This window comes from Dermacentor silvarum, chromosome 4 (genome assembly GCF_013339745.2).
Source record: "Dermacentor silvarum isolate Dsil-2018 chromosome 4, BIME_Dsil_1.4, whole genome shotgun sequence".
Lineage (NCBI taxonomy): Eukaryota > Metazoa > Arthropoda > Arachnida > Ixodida > Ixodidae > Dermacentor > Dermacentor silvarum.
Genome location: NC_051157.2, coordinates 104526205 through 104548392, shown reverse-complemented (window position 1 = coordinate 104548392; position 22188 = coordinate 104526205). Strand labels below are relative to the sequence as shown.

Below are 22188 nucleotides of genomic sequence, written 5' to 3'. Positions count from 1 at the left end.
CGCGTATAGAGAAAGCAGACTCATCTATATCATAAACACCACTGCCATCAATTCTGTCCTTTTTGTGCCCACATTTCATGCAGTGTCCCTTTGATGTGACCCTTGAGGCACAACCCCTTCCGTGCCATGGACGTGCTCGGGTCGTCCACGCGTTTCTCGTAAAAACGGCCAAGGCCGATCGTTGATATTCGACGGTACTTTTCATTTTCCAGCAGTGCCATTGACGAGCCGATTTAGTCTCGGTGTTTTGTCATGCTTCTAGTAGATGGCAGCACCCAATCCGTGGGGCAGCGCAATCAGGTGTAATAAGTAAAACATGTTGGCAACAGGAGCCTACTATGAAAGTATTTTAGAAAATTTGGCCAGAATTCGGAACAACAGCGCAGCACAGAAATGGTTCAGTGAGCAAAGAAATTGTCACACTTTTGAAGGTATGCGGTTGCATGATATTTAATGTTAATTTAGTTGTCGTGTGGCACGGGGCGAGAAAACACGATAAACACTCGTTAGAATGCCTTCAGCATTGTTGGTCACCGGCAATGGTAATTTGCGGAGATCGTGCTCTAGTTTCTCGCCTATTTTCGTCGCATAATTTGCTCATTGTTTTTTCGCACACTGGAAAATTTCGAAGGCAATACACTCACTAGGCTTGCCGTTTTACAGCGTAGACTTGGAGAAGTTTCGTTCCAAGCTATTATCACAGACCGAGACGCAGAGACAGTCATAGCTATTGAGAAAGAAAAGAGGGGAAAAAAATGTGCCTCGCCTCGCAACACCATATTAAAGCTAAAATTGAAAAAGGTACAATCCACTTTTGCAAAGCATAATAAAGGAGGAGAGGTTAGTAAACAAGTCTCTTCTTGCTCTACGCCGTAGTGCATGCCAGGACCAACGGTAGAATGGTCTTATGACGACATAAACCATAAACTTCCACCTCCTACAGTGTTCTCAGCACTTGAATTATCAGTGAGAGTGAGATCGAACTATTTGTTTCACGACTTCGCCGAACACGTATAGATACGGTTCATTAGCACGTGTATTCACTAATGTTTGCTATTGTTGTAAATCTTTGCGACGACCACCTCAGACTCCATGCATGTCCGAGAAATCTATGCATGTCGTTTTTGGCCACAAGGTCTGCTTGACAAACTTCCGACGCCTACACACCATAGGGCAGGCCATGTAACGGGTAGGGCGGATAACCGGTGGACCATTATAGAGTTACAGAGTCGGTGCCAAGGGAAGGAAAGCACAGTCGAGGACCGCAGAAAATTTGGTGGGGTAATGAAATTAGGAAATTTGCAGGCGCAAGTTGGAATCAGCTAGCGCAAGACGGGAGTAATTGGAGATCGCTCGGAGAGGCCTCCCTCCTGCAGTGGACATAAAAATACACTGAATGATGATGACGCATCATCCGCTCGCGGAGAGGATAGACAAAACGTAGCTTCATCTCTTGTGAGAACAAAAATCATTCAGGACTCTGATTGAACGCAGGCCGCAGCTCGGAAGAGCTGCGGCGCATTGCCCTCATTACACGTCATGTGAGCAGGACAAGCCATGGCTTCACAAGCGTGATTCAGTTAGCCACAGAGCACATATCAGTCAGGAAATTTCAATCACAGCTGTTCTATTTTCCAGGTATAGCTCCCTCACACCGTCACATACTTCAGCCAGTGTCAGATGGGCTTCATTGTGACATTCTGAACAACTTCTGAGCCGTCACCGCACGTTGAGACAGTATCGTGAACAAGGAGGGAGAAGCGAAGATGATGAATTTTATGTTCACTTGTGAAGCACAAAATTTACTTAGTGGAAAAACAGACCCATCCTACTTTCACCAATTCCCGTTAACTTTATTTGCTTAAACATACTGTTAACCCCGCCATTTTGTAGTGTTTTAAGCAATGAAATGAAATATTAACCTTTGGAAGCATTAAAACGAGAGCGTACTAACGGGGATTCGGCCTATACAGATGGATTGCGTAACCAAAGGCTCGGTTGAGAAACGGTAACGCACCAGGACAAGAAAGACGACACAAGACGAGCGTCGTCTTTTTTGTCCTGGTTTTATTTCGCATTGTTTTTTAGCTACGAATCCGTACTATAGCGGGTTTCCGCTGAACTATTACGTCAAACACTTGCCTTTGCTTCGAGTTGTTTACAAATTCGACTTCGCCCTGCCATCTGCTAGCCGCCTCGTTAGCTCAGATGGTAGAGCGGCTGCCCCGGAAAGGCGGTGGTCCCGGGTTCGAGTCCCGGATTAGGAAGAATTTTTCTTCAACAGCGAGGCTTTCTTTCGAGGAACCCGTACGGGTTTCCTTTCTAGCAACTGCTACATTTGGGTGGATGTCTCTTTTTCCCTTTAATTACTTCTCTCCACCTAGCGGGTTTCCGCTGAACTATCACGTCAAACTAGATCCAGTTCGGACTCTTTTAAAGGGCCCCTAAACCATCCAGAGGTCGAAATTTAGTTTTGCTGTTGCAGTTGTGCACAAGTCTACAACGAACACGTAGCCGCGATAATGTTTCGAAATGGTGCCGTAATAGCGGAGTTACACGCGTTTGATGATCGAAACACGGCCCTCGCTCGTTTCGCTCTTCCCTTCGCTACTTTCCTCGTCGGCTGGTCTCATCTTCTCGCCGAGTGCTCCTCCAAATGTCACGTGTCATTCCTCGTCGCCAACGTGGTTCTCAAAACGCTGTCCACTTCCGGTTAAAGCACGTCCGCACTAGCGGCAAATATACCGACGGCGAACCAACCTCCAGTGCCGTAGAATGTCTGCCGCGCGAGAGGTGTCTAAAGTATACGGCAGGCGCACCGCCCGCTGCGCGATCGACGGGCCAATCGACGACGCGTGAAGTGGCGCGCCTCCGCCGCCGGCGACAAAAACATCGGCTGCAGCTTCTGTTCCAAGCAAAATTATTTCCGCTATATAAAGCGATGCATAAATTGTACATTTTATGAAAAACAATATCCGCTGTCAAACGTTTAACATGAACGAGAGCTCCGATACTTGTCGAGCTCAGCTGCAGAGCACGGCTACCGACGGGAGACGACCGGCTCGGCTGTGCTCGCATCACAGCCGACGGCGCTCCTAATATCCGCGTATTTTTCTTCTTTGTGTACAATTATTGCGAAGAGCGACAACAATGATAAAAAAATATTGCGACTCGTGAGCGTCGGTAATTCATTCCGAAGCGCCTCCGCTTTAGCTTTGAAGGGAACCGGAAAAGGCCTAGCGACGACATCGGTGCCGTCGAGCGATCAGCGGCGGTGAGGCTGCAGCACAAATGAGTCCTGGTCTCATCCTCTCTACGGCAAGGAAATCTCGCCGTTCGCGAGCAAAACCGCCGTCGAACGGCGGCCCGCGAATGGCGGACGGCGTGCGGCGAGTTACCGTGCCCGTAACGTGGACGGGCCTTAGCCGCGACTCAGCGCTTCTCGGCTACCCGCTGTTGCTGCCGTGCCGGCCCGTGCTCACGCGAAGCGTGCCGCTATTGACCCTGTGTTGCGCGCACGTCTAGAAAGGCCAACACTGTCGCACTCTCCGCGCAGCTAATCAGATCGCTAAGCGCGACTGTGTTGGAACGCGACCGATTTTGCACTTGCATTGCGGGCTGTAATTACCGATTCGCAAGGGCGCACAAGCGAGCAACACGACGAGGAAGAGCGGGGAGCGCGTGTACCTGCTAGCAGACTAACCGGAAGTCGTAGGTTCTTGCTCGACTAATCGACATCGTCGACCCGGTTGACATCACCAGACATCGTGACGACCGCTGGAGAAAGCCAGGAGAGGAGAACGGCATTGTTTTTTTTTTTTTTTTTTTATTTGTGTGGCGCGTCCGCGGCGCGTAGCGCTGCAGCGTTTGGCATCGTTGATCGTGACGGCATTCTGAACTCGATGCGCGTGTTTACTTGAAATGTTCAAAAAATATCTGGGGGTTTAGGGGCCCTTTAAAGGGCAAATCAAGCGCTCCTGTTATCACTGAACTACGCACCTGATACTTCCGGACTTGGCGCACGACGACCCGATGTCCATCATCGGGCACAAGTCGCTCCCGGCCGACGACAACTGATAGGACGGTGACAGAAAGTGGACCATCGCCACAACGAAGTTGCCCAGCCCCATGGTGACGATGCCGTAGCCGATGAAGAGCGGCTTGTTGCGCGACGTTGCCAGGAATGCCACGGGCAGCATGGTCAGGCAGCTGGCCACGTCGTTGCTGCTCAGAATCATGCCGCTCTCGTAGCCCTTGAGCTGGTAGCGCCGCTCGAGTGTCGGCAGCACCACCATCATGACGCCAGCCATCGAGAAGCTGCGCGTGAACGACACCAGGCACAGCACCGTCAGCGCGCAGCGTGGCGTGCGGTACTTCTGCAGGAAGTCCGGGTAGAAGCCGCGCACACCGCACAAGTGTTCTCGCCTCTCCCGTGCCGCCACCTCGTCAGCAGCTTCCTCCCTCGGCGCCGTCGAGCCCTGTATGTCCGAAGGCATCGTATCTCGCGGGATCAGCACTTCGCCCGGCTGCATGGAGATCTCCTCTCCGGCCTCTTTGGCAGCGGCCTCCGGCGGAGACAGAGGTCCCGAGGTCGAAGTCGGCTGATCGGTGGACCGCTGGGCCGGCGCTTCGGGGGACGAGAGCGGGTCCTTCGGTGGAGAGAACTCCTCACTGAGTGGCCTGGAAATGCCAGACTGCTGCGCCCCCTGCTCGTCGGGGCTCTGCGGGCTCAGCAGACTCGACGACGACAGGACCGGGGCAGGCGACGGTGCCTCGACTTCTCCGCCTTTGCCACGCTTTTTCTTGCCGTGTTTCTTTTTCGTCCGCCCAATGCCCACGCCGGTGACGCTAGCGTCAGCGGTCTCGGTGCCCTTGGCCTGGGCCGTTTGTGTTGGCGCGGCTGGCCCCGACGTTGGGCTTACGGGGCTAACTACAGCCTCGTCCTTGCCGCTTCCTGCTTCAGCGGCGCCATCGATCCTGTTCACGAAAAACCAGAACTCAAAATTATGCCCACATTTAGAAGCAGCAATAAGTAGCATTGTAGGAGGCCACCACGGCTGGAACCAATCCATCTATAACTGCCGCTTCTCGGTGTGTTCATGCTGCATGCAGTGGAGCACTGCATGGACCGTTCTTTCTGGACCCAGGGTCAAACCTGAGCTCGAAAATACCAGCCCGCCCGAACCATGCCCGGTGTTTGACAACCTGGCCCGGCCATACCCAGTCCGGCCCAGTTTGTCCAGTTAGCCCTCGAGCCTTAACGAAGCATGGTCCAGTTCTCGGTTATATTAAAGGTATACCAGCCAACCAGATATTATTTGTTATAGAGACAGATATACTTTCAGGTTTTCCACTATGGAGTTGTTGCTGACAAGTGGTAAAAACGAAAAAAAAAAATACATCCTTTGTTTATTATTCACCTCTGTACGCTACTGTGTGATTTGAACGCCCATACTACATTTGCCAAAATAGTTGTGCAGCAATATACAGCGAAGTCCTAGGTGCCTACTTATGTACACACCACTAACCATTTCATCTCACTCTTAAATCCCGTAGAACTATTGCAAAGTACAATGCTAGAATTCGAGAAAATAACATAACCGAGAATGTTGAAATACGCTGTTCTATTGGTTAGCTGAATTTCGTAATAGACTGCCGCTAGAACCTCTTCTAGCTCTATTGCAACAGGTGACATAAAAGCTACCGCTCATGCGCAACGATGTCACATAAAACAAGGAATTCTAGTGTTATACAGTTTCATTTTATAGTCTTTTTAACAGCGGAGCTGTTTAAGCCGGCCGTTATAACGTTAGTCGTCCACAAAAATTGTGGGCCGATCTTAGTGGTAGTGCAGAAAGGGCCCAAGCGCAATGGCACATACCCCTGTGAAATAGAGAAGCTGAGCCTGGCTAAGTCTAGCTAAGCATGGTTGGGACTACTTAAGCCTAGTCATCGATAGCCAGTCGATGGCCAATCAATAGCTAATTGATAACCGATCAGGAATCAGTAAATTCCGGAAAGTGCTTTTTATGACTTGGTAGTGCTCAGCCTAGCCCAATGACGTAGCCAATACCTTGCGTTAGCCGATAAATGACCAATCAATAGCGAATCAATAATCGATCAATAATCAATAAATTCCGGGTAATGGTGGGGATAACTTGGTAATGCTTAGCGTAGCCCAAATACGTAGCCACTACCTTCAATAGCTAATCGATAGCCAATCAATAGCTAATGAATAATTGATCAATCAATAAATTTCGGAAAATGCTGGGGACGACTTGGTAGTGCTTAGCCTAGCCGAAATACGTAGGTTATACCTTGTGATAGCCAATAAATAGCTAATGGATAATCAATCAATAATCAATAAATTCCGGAAAATGCAGGGAATGACTTGGTATTGCTTAGCCTAGCCCAGAAGCCAGGTTTAGCTAGGTGCCCATCAGCTCCGCTATTCGCATTCCGCCTCCAGTCCAAGCTATGCTAGTTTTTTTTTTTTTTTTTTTTTTTTTTTTTTTTTTTTTTTTTTTTTTTTTTTTTTTAGTCGGCAATTCAAGTATTTGCGTTTCGTAATACAAGTGAATTTCGGCTTTGGTTACTTTCGTGTCAACATGTGGGTTCTTAGGCGCAGTGCACGTACAAAGCAGACAACGCTGTTTCTTTCTGTGCATCAAGTTAAGATGTTGTACTTGTTCGTTTACGCCGATTTTCAGCGAATTCGCGTAGTCACAGAAACAACAAATACAAACTGATCAACATGAGAGCAGTGCATTTAACGTGTAATAATTTCGTTCAAATGGAAAATGCATTGAGAGGTACATTTTTTCCGTCCTGTCTTTTTTTTTTTTTTTTTCACATTCACTTTCAACCAACAGCACGATGTTATGGGTTCGACCCCACAGCAACTGCCGAGATTTCAATGGGGCAGCATGCAAAAAATGCTCGTGTACCGTGCCATGGGCGCATGTTGAAGTTGAGCGGGTCAAAATTTATTCAGAGTACTCCGCTATGGCGTACCTAATAACCCATAATGAATAAGTTTCGGGACGCTAAACCCTGCCATTTGATTAAACAGAAGGATCCTACAGCGCTTTATACTGTCACGCGTGCGGGATTTTTTTTTTTTTTTTCACTATTGGCGCTGATAGCTTACACGAACTATCACCGTTGTGGTCCCGTTATCGGTCCCACATAATTACTGGTCCATTTCCGAACATTTTACAAGCAAGAAAGGGTCATCGTCGTCATGTCCCATTCCGCCATCCCAGACTCCTCTAGAATGTACGACGAGGGATGTACAAATAGTGGCACGTACCTAGTGTGATTAGATTCCACGATCGCGGTTCATGCTCGATTCCGTCGTTATCAGATGTTGCTCCATGTCCAGGACCGGACATTGGCCCTGAACATTGGCCCGATAAACAGTTCTCTCTCTTACAATCTTATTTTCAGCAAGTGTTTATATTCGAGTACCGTCGTTATACCTTGTGACTACATACCCTCCACCTTGACTACATACCCTCCACCTTCTCTTGTGTAGCCACTTGTGGCTACACAAGAGAAGGCGCGAATGTAAGAGAGTTGACGAATCGAACAGAGGGGAAGCAGGACTGTGCAATCGCCACCATGTGTCTTGTGTTCCGTAAATGAAGCTTCAAAAGCCGTTTTTGCAGCTCGATTTGAAGCGACAATTTGAAGCAAAATTGTCGTGCGACTGGCCACTCGAGGCACTTTACGTGTATTCACGGGCATCTTTCATGCTAAAAAAATTAAAATTAAATTATGAGGTTTTACGTTCCAAAACCACAATCTGATTATGAGGCACGCCGTAGTGGGGGACTCCGGAAATTAGGACCACCTGGGGTTCTTTAACGTGCACCTAAATCTAAGTACACGGGTGTTTTCGCATTTCGCCCCCATCGAAATGCGGCCGCCATGGCCGGGATTCGATCCCGCGACCTCGTGCTCAGCAGCCCAACACCATAGCCACTGAGCAACCACGGCGGGTATCTTTCATGCTCGGAAAAACACTTTTGTGTTGCACGTATTGAGCAACAGAAAGCTGTATCGGGAGTTTCTTATGTTGCTCTATACAATTTTCTAAATGACACTTGTCATCTAACTATAATAATTGAGAAGTTGAATAAATAATTAAGTATAATTATCTAATTAGGTGGAATACAAAAAAATAGTCTATCTCCAAGCGATGGCAAAAACATGACCTTGGTTCTGTGCACCTACGGAGCATTTGCATATTTTTAAAGTTTGGCCCAAGTTAACTGAAACACCCTGTATAATAGGACAGATTTGAGCAGTTATGTTAAAAAAAAAACACTTTTGTAGGAAATGTAAATTTTCGTGTACTTACAAAAGAATTTGGTGACTGCGCGTTTTAGGTTGTTACTTATGTATTATGTATTTATGTATTCTAGCACGGAAAAATATATTTACTTTCCTTGAAAATGTACTATCATATGTATGTCTTGCTGGCCTGTGTTACATATTATATGGAAATGTAAATCATAACAACCATTGATGTAGATACACACGCTCAGAAGTTATAATTTTCTAGGTTTCATTTGTGCGGTGAAGACAGATTTGGCCCTGAATTAATATTTATTGTGATCCACACGTATAAATGTTGTATATGCCTATCGAAGCTTCAAGCTTGGCTATCAGACGCCGTGTTTGGTAGCTGAACTTGAACCTTCTGGCACACACGAGTTATGCGTGGATCGAGCTATATAGTCGTAATTCAAGGCATGTACAGCTGAGCCTGCCTTTCGTATACTGTAGAAATAAAAGGGTGTACACCCTTTCAACAGCTATGAAAATGGGTGTTAAGGTGGACTAACACCCTAACACCCTTCGTGGTTTTTGCCGGACACCATTCTTCTAGGGTGCTATAATAGCACCCCAACTGTACGGTGTAGGCAACAGCACCGACAAACTGGCGACAAACTGATTTACACCCTTAAGGGTGTTAAAATGTTTAGTGTGTAGCGCACGTGGCGCGACCCTTTTCCTTCAAGATAAGCCGGAAGCTGCTTCCGAACAGTGCGTTTCGCCGGTGAGTGGGACAGAGCAAGGGCGGGTCGCCGCGTCTCCTTTTCCTTTTCTCTGGATGCGGCATACTTCAGCCTCCACGCGAGACTGCAGCCTATCACCCCGTCCTCGATCTACACCCTTCTCCTCCCGTATGAATGCGATTTACTACCCTGGTGCATTACAGACGCCTAAATTCAGGCGATGGATAACCGTCAGTGCACACAGCAGCACGCGCTCAAAGTGCGATGCAAGCAGACCAGCGCAGAAACACAGATAGGCAATTAAATTATTATTATTATTATTATTATTATTATTATTATTATTATTATTATTATTATTATTATTATTATTATTATTATTATTATTATTATTATTATTTCCTATCAATACAGGGGTTAATGGAAGGCGTGAAACTAAATGTCGGAGCGCTTGACGAAGGTCTCGCACCTGTTACAGCAGGCAACAGCAGGGCACATCATACATTTACATTCATATTGTAACGAACATACAAGAAGCAGTTGGCAAGAAGATAAGGACGAAGTGCTTAGAGGCCGGACTGGGAGGTCACTATCATCCATCTCCTGTAAATAAAGCCATTTCTTCCCAACTCTCCGTAACAGTTGTGGTGGAGGTTCTGGGTAATCGACACCCGAAGATGGAGGTTGACCGCAAGTTCTTCGTCGAAGCCGTCGCCTTGCTGGCCTTCCACCGAACCCACAGGAGTTGGAGATGTCCCACAACGCGAAAGAACAACGGCCTGTCTTAGCCCCTGCCAGTTCCGTCCAACAACTAAGAGATGCACGTTCCTTCGCCGGAAAACCGGGCGAAGACGTCGAGGAATGGCTCATTCATTAAAAACGGGTGAGCGCCTACAACAAGTCGAATAGCGCTTCTCAGCTTTCCAACGTTAGGTTCTTTTTTACAGGTACCGCGTTAGTTTGGTTCGACAACAACGGGGTGACATTGACAACACGGGAAAGATTCGTTTCGCAAATCAAAGAGAGCTTTGGTAACTCAGTGACGAAAAAGAAAAAAAATGTCACAGTTTCGCCCTAAGGGCGAAGCAATGAATGCGATAGCAACACAGCAATGTCATACGAAGTAAGGTGAGCGGCCTTGGTAGCAATATGAATAGTAGTAAACATGAGCTGATTAAGTAAGCAGGTGTGCTGCGGCGTAAGTAGACCGACATGAAGAGAGACTCGATGACCACGAGAAGGCGCGTGTGAAACGGTGGTGTTGATGAGAAGCGCTTACCGTGGGCAGCGCGTGCGAAGGGACACACCTGTAGTGCTGCACTGCCGATCTGGGCAGCATTGCATGTGTAGCGTGCGTTGGAAAATGTGGCCCGACTATTACTAACTGAATAACTAACTGGTTAGCCAACGTTACGGCCGTTGCAAGCATAGATAATGACCAGTCGCTCGATCTTACTTCACCGACCCCACCTCGATAGCCACCACTTCTCTACGAAAGAGGCTCTACCTATGACGCTCGATCACGGTGGGCAGACCCACGTCATTATTCCCAAGGCCCCGTGACTTATGATGCCGGGGCGCGACCAGAGCAACGTCGATCCTACTACCAGGACTAAAATACGACGGAAACAACCAATCCAAGGTAACACGAGAGGCGAGTTACCCCAATGAGAACGAACTCGCCTACCGCCCACAGCGAAGTAGCATTGATTTTGAGGAATATATGAACCGCAACCCTCCCACGTGCTACATCTGCGGTTCCACGGGACACACAGCTCGTTACTGTCGCCAACGCCGTCAGGCACGAAGTACACTACCGATGTTCTCGCCACCTGGAACCCGTACATCGCATGGCCCGTAGACTAGTTCACTTCCAAGGGACCGCGTTTCTCACGCGAGATCAGACGTAGCGATTCGCCAGCGTCTGACCGCAGCCTGACTCCACCAATTAACCGTCCTCGTCGTTCTCCGTCCCCTCGGCGCCGTGCATCTTCGCCCCCGCCGGGAAACTAGCATCCGCGGCCGATGGAGGTGAGATCGGCTGATGCTCTTTGGAAAATGCCTGTTGTGTTGTGATGATCAAAAACAAAGTGAATGAGCTAGTTAACAGACTAACAACCATTGCTTTAGTTGATACTGATGCGAATGTGTCTATCATATGAGCCTCGCTTTCAAGAACCGCCTCGGCCACAAAGTTATGTTTACATGGGACGATGTCCGTTACCTTTCGTGGAGTCGGCGGCGAGTGGCTTCACCCCCTTGGTGTTTGCGCTGTAAGTGTTACGTTGGCTGGGAAAGTGTTTGTGTCAGAGTTTTTAGCCCTTTCCCGCTGTTCGCATGATGTAATTCTCGGCATAGATTTTCTTCTACACTGCGGCGCTTCTGTGGACTGTGGTAGTGGTAAATTACATGTGAACGAGGTGCCTTTACCCGCGCTTTCTGAACAACGCCCGTATGGCGAAGAAAGGGGCACACTAAGTGCATGTGCTTGATGAAGTGCTTGACCCTCATGGTACCTAACGCCCGTTCTTGCTTCTACTTCTACTGTTGACGCTGCTTGTGTTGACCTCGTGATTAGGCTTCTCGGCATAAAATGTGCTAAAAATGTATATTTGTGTCTTACTCTGTCGTGTACATCATGAGAGGAGTCGCAACGTTGTGGGTGCTGAATTCTTCCGCCACGCCAGTTGTCCTTCCTTAAGGCATGAAAATTGTCCTTTTCGATGAAGTTTCATGCGGCTCAATAGCTGTACTCACTGCAGAGCCCGCTCCTGCTTACTCTTCTTGCAATTATCACCCTTCTGAAAGCCGATACCCAGTATGATCAGCAAGGCTCTCTGTACATCTGAGCGTCAAGCACTGGTAGAAGTCCTGTCCCGACAAGTTGCTGCATTCGATTTTACTCGCGGAGATGCGCGACTTCATTTACCATCATCACGCGCTCCCCACAAAATGGATACCGGCTCAGCAGACCCCATTCGCCAGAAGCCTTACCGCGTGACATCCTCCAAGCCCAAAGTTATCGCAGAACAAGTCAAGAAAATTATGAACAACGGTGGCGTTCAAGAGTCGTGCAGCCCGTGGACAGGTCCAGTAATACTCGTCCGGAAAAAAGATGGAACCTGGGGATTCTGCGCAGACTACAGACGCCTAAACGCAGTGACGAAGAAGGATGTCTACCCACTACCGCGAATCGACGACGTCTTCGATTGCTTACACGCTGCTTATTTTTCGACGCTTGATTTACGATAGGGGTATGGCAAATACCTATGGAACCTAATGACAAGGAAAAGAACGCCTTCGTGACCCCAGGTGGCTTATTCGAATATTATGCCTTTTGGCTTCTGCAATCCTCCCGCCACCTTTGAAAGATCCATGGATACGATATTACGTATATAAGTGGGAGATATGCACGTGTTACCTGAATAATGTTCTAATCTTTGTCCGCACGCTGGAATAATATAACGCCCGCCTGAGCCTTGGTCTGAGTTGCATCGAAAAAGCTGGACTAGTTTTAAACTAAAAAAAAGGTGTCGGTTTGGCGAGCGTCAAACATTGGTTCTGGTACATCTAGTCGATAAGGATGGCGTCACACCCGATCCTCGTTAAGAGTCAATCAGTCAGCTCCTTCAAACCACAGCAGACAGCATGAGAACTTCGCTCATTCATTGGCCGATGTTCCTATTTTCGTTGTTTTGTATCCCGATTTGCCGACATCGTTCACCCGTTGGCATGTATTTTGCGACAGGATGCGGCCTTCACAAGGACACCAGAGTGTGACGCAATCATTCTCGCAACTGAAGTTTATACTAACGTCAGCACCCCTCTTGCGTCACTTCGACCCATCTTGCCCGACTGAAGTTTACACTGATGCTAGTGGAATCGGAATAGGAGCGCACTTGTACAACGTCACAACAACGCCGAACATGTCGCATATGCCAGCTGTTGTGTGAGCAAGTCTGAGCGCAATTATACGGTTACGGAGCAGGAATGCCTGGCAGCTATTATCACCGTGCCGAAATTTCACTGCTATCTTTACGGAAGACAATTTGAGATAGTCACCGACCATCACTCTATGCTGGCTGATTGGTTTGCGTGATCCCTCAGGTCGACTGGCGCGCTGGGCGCTGCGTCTTCAGGAATGTGACCTCATAGTGTCATACAGGAGCGGACGTCGTCACGCCGACGAAGACTGCCTTCCTCGCATTTCTCTTGCGACTACCGACAGCGAAGCTGATCATTTTGATGACTGTCTTGCTGCCATTACTCGTACGTTCCCCGACGCGGCAGACGGCTTACGCACTATGGATGATGCGACATCTGGTCATTTCCGTTTCGTACGAACGCTACACCGCATGCAAGAGCGATTTTACTGGCCCATCATGTACCAGACAACACTATGTCGCTAGTTGTGAAACGTGTCAGCGTCACAAGCGACCAACTACTGCTGCACCTGGTCCCCTGCGGTCACTGACACCGCCCAGTACACCTTTCGAGCAAGTAGGCATTGACCTCTTGGGTCCATTCCCGTTATCTAACAATAAGAACCGTTGGATAATCGTTTTCGTGGACCATCTCCCATGGTACGCAGAAACTGCAGCCATACCCTCTTCCACCGCTGCCTGCGTGGCGCTCTTCCTGCTGCGTTCCGTAGTCCTTCGTCATGGCCCACCGCGTGTTATCAGTGACCGTGGTCGCCAGTTCACTGCGGACGCCGTTGAGGAGGTACTTCGTCTGTGCACTTCTGAGTTCCGTCACTCCACGCCGTAGCATCCACAGACCTTGTTGAAAGGACAAACCGAACACTGACCAACATGCTTGCCATGTACGTTTCCTCCAACCATAAGAACTGGGACGACGTGCTGCCCTTCATAACTTACGCGTACAACACGGGGAAACACGAAACCACGAATTACAGCCCATTTTAACACGAAAGTGTTTTATGCCGGGGTCCACCAAGACTTCACTGACGTATTTCCGTCACGGAAATACGTCAGCTTACAATGTACACGAACATAATACAAAGAAAGAAACCAGAAGAAAAAGTTCCACAAACATGCAAAATTTGGAAATCGAACCCACGACCTCTCGGTCCGCGACGATAGATCGCCGAGCGTTTAACCCATTGCGCCACAAACGCATTTGCAGAGAGGTACACAGACGCGCCTTATATATCTAACACTCCTCCGTGTACCCGCGCTCTTGCTCGGGGCGGTGCCGCCGCCTACGAGCAGAAAGAGAATTACTGCATTATGACACTAACGCGCACCGACAGTGAACGCTTCGGTGGTCTCAGCACTACGACGCCTCGATGCCAGCATTCGAAGGGACGCTGGCATCAAGAAGCACTACCAACGCCACCTAGGTGGCGTTCACCGTACTCAGCACAGCGGAGCGTGGCCTCCGCAATTAGCTCTGAAAATGTTTCTGAAGTTGATCGCGGAGGCTGCAATTACGACGCGCTGTACGCGCTGATTTGACTCGGTGACGATTCAGTTACGTGCTTTGTCTTGCGCGTTGTATTAGTGTGTCAGTTACGTGCTTCGTCTTTCGCGTTGTGCTAGCGTGTGCAGCGTAGTGCAGCTTCCATATGCACGACGGTTGCTCATGGTCATCGACGTTGGTAGTCGTGATGGAGGAGACGTGCCACCAGGCGTCAGCGTGGGTGCATCAACGCCTAAGGGCGCTTTAGCCACAAAACACCAATAGACATTATATATCAATGTGCAATAAACATTACACTACTTCTGTGAAGACACGTTTCACTTTCGTGTTCTATACCGATTCCTATATAAGAGGGATCAACCACATTTTTATCTCTCCTGTATGCACAGTTACCGTGAAACCCTCTCGATACTTTCTGCACGACGACAATTCTGTTTCAAGGACTGTGTCTCGCTGAAGAAGCCCATCGAATAGCCGTCTTTGAACTTCGGCCTTGCTACACCGTTCAAAAAATCGTTACGACGAGCATCACGGACCAGTATCGTTCGACAAAGGTGACTTGGTGCTTCTTTGGACACACCAAGGCAAGCGAGCCTTGTGTCAAAAGTTCCTGTCCCACTTTTCCGGCCCATACGTTGTCCTGGAACGTTTGAGTGAACTTTCTTATGTAATACCTTGCCTCCTGGGCAATTGCCGGTGATTAAGCAGAACGCAAGTGACTCATATTCCTCGCCTGAAACGTTATTACACTACTGATCCTTCCTGACTCGCCCTACGGGCTTCGTCTGCTTGGGGGTGAATGTAACGAACATACAACAACGAGTTGGGAAGAGAGAAGAGGAGAAGGACGAAGTGCTTAAGGCTTCACTGTGACGTCACCATCATCCATCTCCTGCGCAAATAAAGCCATTTCTTCACAACTCTCCGTAACACTATTAACAAATAACTAAATCCGAACAGAAACTATTTTTGTTTCGTTCTGCCTCATACATGTTATACAAGCCTTAAAAAATAAAAAAGTAAGAAGTCATTTCGTATGAAGTCATTTCGCGTCCTACCTGGCAGCGGCTTCATTGGAGTGCTCTAATTCTCCGAGATGCTCTTCGCCCCCAGGCGAGAAGGGCGAGTGCTGTCCGTTGGTCACGTGCGTGCCGACTTCGCTCTCTTGCTTTCGCCGATGGTGCGACTTCTTTGAGGCCGGTGGTGACTGGCCCGCTTCTGCGGTTAGAAAAAAAAGTTAGAGATGTAATACGTATCAGTGCTGCGAACAATGCGCGCCAGAACTCAGCAAAAACGGTCCGATGGTCGACGTAAACCACGAGTTGTCCACACGTCCATACGACATTTTTACAGCTAAGCTGTTAAGGCCTCAGTCTCCGATGGTCGTGTCCGCGTGTAGAAAAAAACTCATTGGCCTTATGCTGTATGTGCGAGTGAAAGCGCGCGAGGCACGCGCGCTTTCACGGAGAGCGAACGCACGGCGGAGAGCAAACGCCACTTCTTCCGTCGCGCGAAAGGCCCTGGGGGGACGGGAGGGAGGGAGGGGTGGGCGATATTTAGCTGCGGCACAAAAAGCGTATCTTACGACCGGGCGCAAGGGGAACTGTCGGCTCAATCACAGTCTGAGAAGATTTAACATAAAACATGCGCTGCCGGTGTTTTGTTTCATGACATTTGTTTATAGGCTGTCATTCTCAAAATTCTGAGGAGCTCTGTAAACTTGGGACATGTAGCAGCACCAGCAACGCGCAGAACTGTTGTCCACGGCGGCGGCGTTTTTCCCGCGTTCGCACCAAACGCGCGCGGCGTTGGTGACGTGCTGATGAAGGACGTGCCAACCTTTGCCGTGCACCCTATTGCGGTGTACCGTAGCGACCATAAGGCTATGGTTCCTGTGGTCACTAAATAAATGAAAACCACCGGATCATTTATATTTCTCATTCTTTAGTAGTCCAATAACCAATTACACCATCACATCTTAATAGTCATAATTGGAAATACATAATTCCCACCTTAGTACAGCTTCGCTTGTCTTTCATCTCCACCGCAGTGGAAGGGCTGACAGATTTTTCTTTGCCATTTATTTTTCCACTTGGACATCTGCGTTTACCGCAAATAACTTATTTAGATTTTGTTATAATGTAATAATTATGGCGTTTTCCTTCTACTAAAAGGTGCAGCAGTAAACGTGCATTTTTAAGTTCCGCAATATCTATTATCATCTTGACACTACAAATAATAGAGCCTATGCAGGTACGACGGCCAAGTTTTATTGTTATTGCGATAGCAATTATATGGACACTCCAAAGCAGATTTCTGCCGTCGCCGTCGTCGTCGCCGTCGCCGTGAGGTTCCACACGACGTCAACGGCGATGAAATCGTCGCCGCGCTCCTGACGCTGTATGTGCGAGTGAAAGGGCGCGAGGGACGTGCGCTTTCACGGGGAGCGAACGCACGTCGGAGAGCAAACGCGCGTTCTGCGCCGTGCTCCATGAAGGGCTGCAGAATTGAGCGTCTCTTTCCTCCTTTCCATATATAGAGAGCAAACGCAACTATTTCCGTCGTGGTAAAGGCTCTGGGGGGATGGGAAGGAGGGAGGGGAGGCGACGTTTAGCTGCGGCACCAAAAAAAGTGGTGGCAGTTTCACCTGAAAGGCGAAGCATCAATTGCGATAGCAAATTTGTAGAGAGCTATACGGAGTAAATGATAGTAGCTTTATCAGCTGTATAAACTTGGACATGCAGCAGCACCGGCAACACGCAGAACTAAGGTCGACGCCGTCGGCGTTTAGCCCGCGTTCGCACAAAATGCGTGCGGCGTTGCTGACTGGTGCCGGAGCCTCTGATATGATGATAAGTGGTTCTTGAGGGAAAGGGAAAGGTTGGCGCTATCTTCTGCAGCCCTTGAGGGAGCACGGCTCAGCGCCGTATAAATAGGCACTTGGTGCCGCATCTAAAAGTCACCTCCCTTCCTCCTCCTCCCCCTCCCACCGCCTTTAGCGCGTCGGAAGAAGGCGCGTTTGCTCTACATATATGGTGATTGTAAAGGAGGAAAGAGACGCCTACTTCTGCAGCCCTTAAGCGAGCACGGCGCAGAACGCGCGTTTGTTCTCCGCCGTGCGTTCACTCCCGGTGAAAGCGCGCGCCCCTCGCGCCCTTTCACTCGCACATACAGCGTTCGGCGGCGCGCGGCGACGATTTCATCTCCATTGACGTCATACGGAACCTCACGGCGACGGCGACGACGACGGCGACGCCGACGGCAGAAATTTGCTTTTGAGTGTCCATATAATTGCTATCGCAATAATACGTATTTATATAAAACGCTGCGCGCGTTCATTGCGAACGCGGGCAAAACGTCGCGACGGCGTCGGCAACAGTACTGCGCGTTGCTTTTGCTGCTGCATGTCCAAGTTTATACAGCTGATAAAACTACTATCCTTAGTCCGTATAGCTCTCTACTAATTTGCTATCGCAATTGGTGCTTCGCCTTTAGGGTGAAACTGCGACAAATTTTTTGAACAAGTTTTCCAAAAAAATCCTAAGAAGCACATAGCGCTAGTGGGTGTTTCCACGAGGATTACCTGAAGAGGCAGGTATTTCTTCCACGACAAATAAGCAATGTTTGGTTACCTCATTAACAAACTTCCACTTATATAATTTTTATTCCTTTGTTATAGAGCTCATTTACAGTTTCGAAATTTAAACCGCGCTATATTTAGGTAGTGTCTGTTTAACGTAAATCCTAAGACTAAAGCCATTTTTGAGGCATGCGTCCACAAGATGTGCTACAAATGCATTAGCGTTCAAGTCCACTTTTTCTTTCTCTAAAGTAGTTCGAGGCCCCATTTACTGCAACCATAGAGGGCTATAATACATGGCAAAATACTCTCGTTAGCGCTAACCGTGCGACTCAACGCCATAGCTGCAACGCTCTAGTACGCTGCATAGTGTGCTACAGCGTAAAGCATAGAGTGGCGTCCTCTATAGATGTAAATGTTCACAAAGCATAAGCACAATGCACACCATATGGCGCCAGTGTCGGATCTAATGCAACGCTGGATCCATAATATCCGCACAGCACCGACCACATTTTGCTTTACGCAAGTGATCATAGTCATCATAAAAATTACTTTGTTTTTACGAAATACAAAGTACAACATTCGTAGTCTGTGTCCTCCGAGGCCGAGCAGCGCGACGCTTGGACGCCATGATCAGATGCAGCCGGAAGCTGCTTCCGACGAGTGCATTTCGCCGGTGGGGGGGGGGGGGCAGAGCACAGCCTCTCTCGTTAAAGCTAAAGCGCCAAAAAATATCGTAGCGATAAAGGTGTAAAAGGCCTAGCTAAAAAATGGGGTGACTTATATCATACATTTCAACTGTGTATGGGTTCTATAGACAGACTTCGGTGACTATATGAACGATAACCTGTTATTTACTATGCATATGTTATACAGCTTATTTGTAGATTTCAGTGATTATGAGCGATGACGTATTGCCTCGAAGCCGTTAGCAAATTAATGCTACCATGCGAGAAGCTGCGAGACCTCGAGGCATTCGAACACCTCAGACTCCTTACGTATGTGATGGAGCGTGGCTTGTGGACTACAGAGTTCAAAAAATTCGCCGACGATTACGACACTCTCTAATGCGAATTTGGAGTGGAGCTGCTTAGGTCTTTTGAATTCGCGATATATTGAGGAAAGAATTTCATTCTGAAAGACAGGGTCTTCTCGGCGGCGGCGCTGAGTCCCTGCTCAGGCAGCTCGTTCGGCAGCAGCGGCAGCGGAGCGCATTCTCTAACGGCGGCGACGCAGGCGAAGTAGCGCATGCGCAGTGGGTGTGAATCCCACGCCAGCGCTTTGTTTCCATATATATACATATATGATATCAGTGGACGAGCTCGCCGTATAAACTTCAGGCGGCTATGCTCTCCTTTCGCTATGCTCTCCTCCTCCGCCTTCCTCCTCATGCTTCCGCTGCGCCATCCGCCTCTGTCCTTCTCGCGCTCTCTTCATTATCGCAGTCTTTCATCCCCCGCTGCGCTTCGCGTTCGCTCTTTCATCCTTCGCTGTGCTTCGATGTTCGCTCGGTTAACGCCGAGGGACGTCGACGCTAACGCAGCAACGGGCGCCTAAGCGCGGCGCTCTAAAAACCGAGAGCAAATCTCAGAAAGAGCGCCCTTTTGCTACTGATACTTTGCCATCTTTCTTCATTTCTTTCTTTCCTTCTTTCTTTAGTTGTAGGCTTACTCAAATCGAAGCGAAAGCAAACGCTCAACATCCTTAAGGAGGCCTTAGCTCTGAAACCGCTCGGCACGCCTGCCTAATGCAAATAGGCAAGCAATATTTCTTATGCAAACTCAAGTTAATTTTATACACCATCATGTCGCCATCGTAGGCATAAGGTATATGAATCAATAGTAAAATATTAACCCAAAAAATCTAAATGAAGTGTGCAGTCCTATACAATCACAATCCGGAAGCAAAAATATGCACTCGAAAAAAAAAAAAAAAACTAGCAGTGGCAATTGATGAAGATTCAACAAAAAAAAATCGATGCACATGCGAGTTATATTAAAACGAAGACTACTGCACAGCGACGTCGATGGCATGAGGACTGGTCTATTGCATGCCGATAAAGACACGTTACAACCTGTTCTGATCCCTATGGCAGTTGGGACAAGTATTACAAATATTCGTAAACAGATGAAAGAACAACGGCATCGAATGTCACATAGCGTTCTAAAGAGCTAGCTGATACACTCTGCGGAAGGATGGGGCCAAGTGACGCGCACTTTGGTGTTTACTGCTCTCACGCATGCGTTTGTGGACTAATTGGTACAGCTTCCGGCGCGAGAGGTTCCTGGTTGAAATTCTACCAATGGAGACATTTTCTTTTTTATTGAAGAGGCCCCACCGACAGGAACGTACGTACCAACCGCAGACCGCCCGGCAGGAATGAATGCTTGGCATTCAAGTTATCCCGGGAAGGCTTGGAGTTCATCTGATGCCCGAGTCGGGCGTTGTAAACTGTGCAATATTTGACGATAGCGATGCTCGGCGGCCACAGCTGGCACTTAAGGAGCTCGGTGCCTGTGCTATAGTTTGGCGACCTTATCAATCCAGTACGTACTGGATTGACAAGGGGTAATTGACAGGGGAAGACAGGGGTAATTGGAGATCGCAGGGAGAGGCCTTCGTCCTGCAGTGGACATAAAAATATAGGCTGATGATGATGATTATGATGATGACGTACTCCAGTCCGTCTTACTCTGGTCTGAATCCCTGCGAATGGAGCTTAAGAGTTTTCACTGCGGTATTAATGGTTGGCTGCGTAAGAATTAACGCGTTGTCAAGTGTTCGTGTATACGCATTCAACAGAGAAAACTCGTTTTCTGCTAAGGTACCACCGCTACAGCTTGTTCGCCCCGGAAACCGAAGTACCATACCTTACTTATCCTTTCGTCGATCATAACTCATGCGATGATTAGGTGGACACAAGGCGCAAGGCTTTACAAGGCTTGATAACCATATAGCTGCGTCGGCATGCGATTACTCGCTGATGCCTTCACAATAGTTGATATCTCGAGTGGCGCACACGCTCCTTGCATTGCAGAAACGCCAAGCATGCAGCAGCGCGTCTAGCTTATCCTTCATGCGAGCGCGTCCGACTACCGGCAGCATGTATAATCGGGGCATAGCTCGGAAAAATTAACGGAACTCACTCAAGCTCACTTACAAAATATGCTTTTTACTCAGGGCTCACTCGGACTTGGAGTCACCAAAATTCTACTTAGCCGAACTTACACAGGCTCATACTCAGGGGTCGGTTGGTCTGAGTGAGTTTGAGTGAGTCGACTTATGAGTGAGTTTGCCGACCTGAGGGCCGCAAGAATAGCTTTCAGCCGTGTGCGATACCTGTCAGCAAATTTCAATTTCTTCGCCGTGTATGGTTAAGGCAGGTAATCAGTCCAGTCCGATTGGATCTTATGTGCTTTCCTACAAATTATTTTCCCTTAAAATTTGACACTGCCATTGCATGATCATGCATTGTTTTCTTAAATCAGCGGACTCATTACAAAGTAAGGGCGCAAGTCATGCATAGCAGCGTGACCCTTTCTTCAGTCGCTGTCCTTGTGACCGCTGTGCGACCGTTCGAGGCCAGGAATGTATTCGTGCAGACGTGTTTGCCTCTGTAGCATGCAGTGCGTCGACTGTTGCCACAATGCCTAACAAACCGGAACTGCTCTTGCCAACTGCCACACGGCTTACAACACGGAGCCGCCCACAGACCAAAACTACACTTTAAAAAATGCCACGCTTAATCGCACGCTAAACAGTAAGTTTAAGCGTGCATGATGCGCATGTAAATGAGGCATGGATGACGTTTCAAGCACCACGTGACCGAATATAAGGGTGGCATTCCTTCGTGTAAGCGTGAGGACAAGACTGCGTGTCATAGTTCGGTCTTGTATGCGCGCGAGCGAGCCGTGCACGAGTGAGAAACGCAAATCACACGCTTAACATCCCGCGGAGCGCTCGCGCGCTAAATTTCCGTCATGCATATAACCCTGATATAACCGTCACATATCACGTGATCTGTACGAAGCGTGGGCGAGGGGGTACTCTGCGCCTTCTCACCACCCTGCGGGGAATACGAAACTTTTCTTGGGTAGGCTGATGAAGACCGTGGTGTTTTGAAGACTGCTCTTGGCCATT

General features: G+C 48.5%; 1 protein-coding gene across 1 annotated transcript in view; it reads right to left on the bottom strand.

Moving 5' to 3' along the window:
• Positions 1 to 3983: 3983 nt before the first annotated feature.
• The window catches only part of LOC125944996 (serine/arginine repetitive matrix protein 2-like), a 91979-nt gene continuing 73774 nt past the window's right edge, over positions 3984 to 22188 (bottom strand). The window contains exons 5-6 of the mRNA XM_049666508.1: positions 15527 to 15686; positions 3984 to 4977 (exon numbers count right to left, since the gene is read on the bottom strand). Coding sequence (XP_049522465.1) covers positions 3984 to 4977; positions 15527 to 15686 — 1154 coding nt within the window. The remainder of the gene's footprint in view (positions 4978 to 15526; positions 15687 to 22188) is intronic.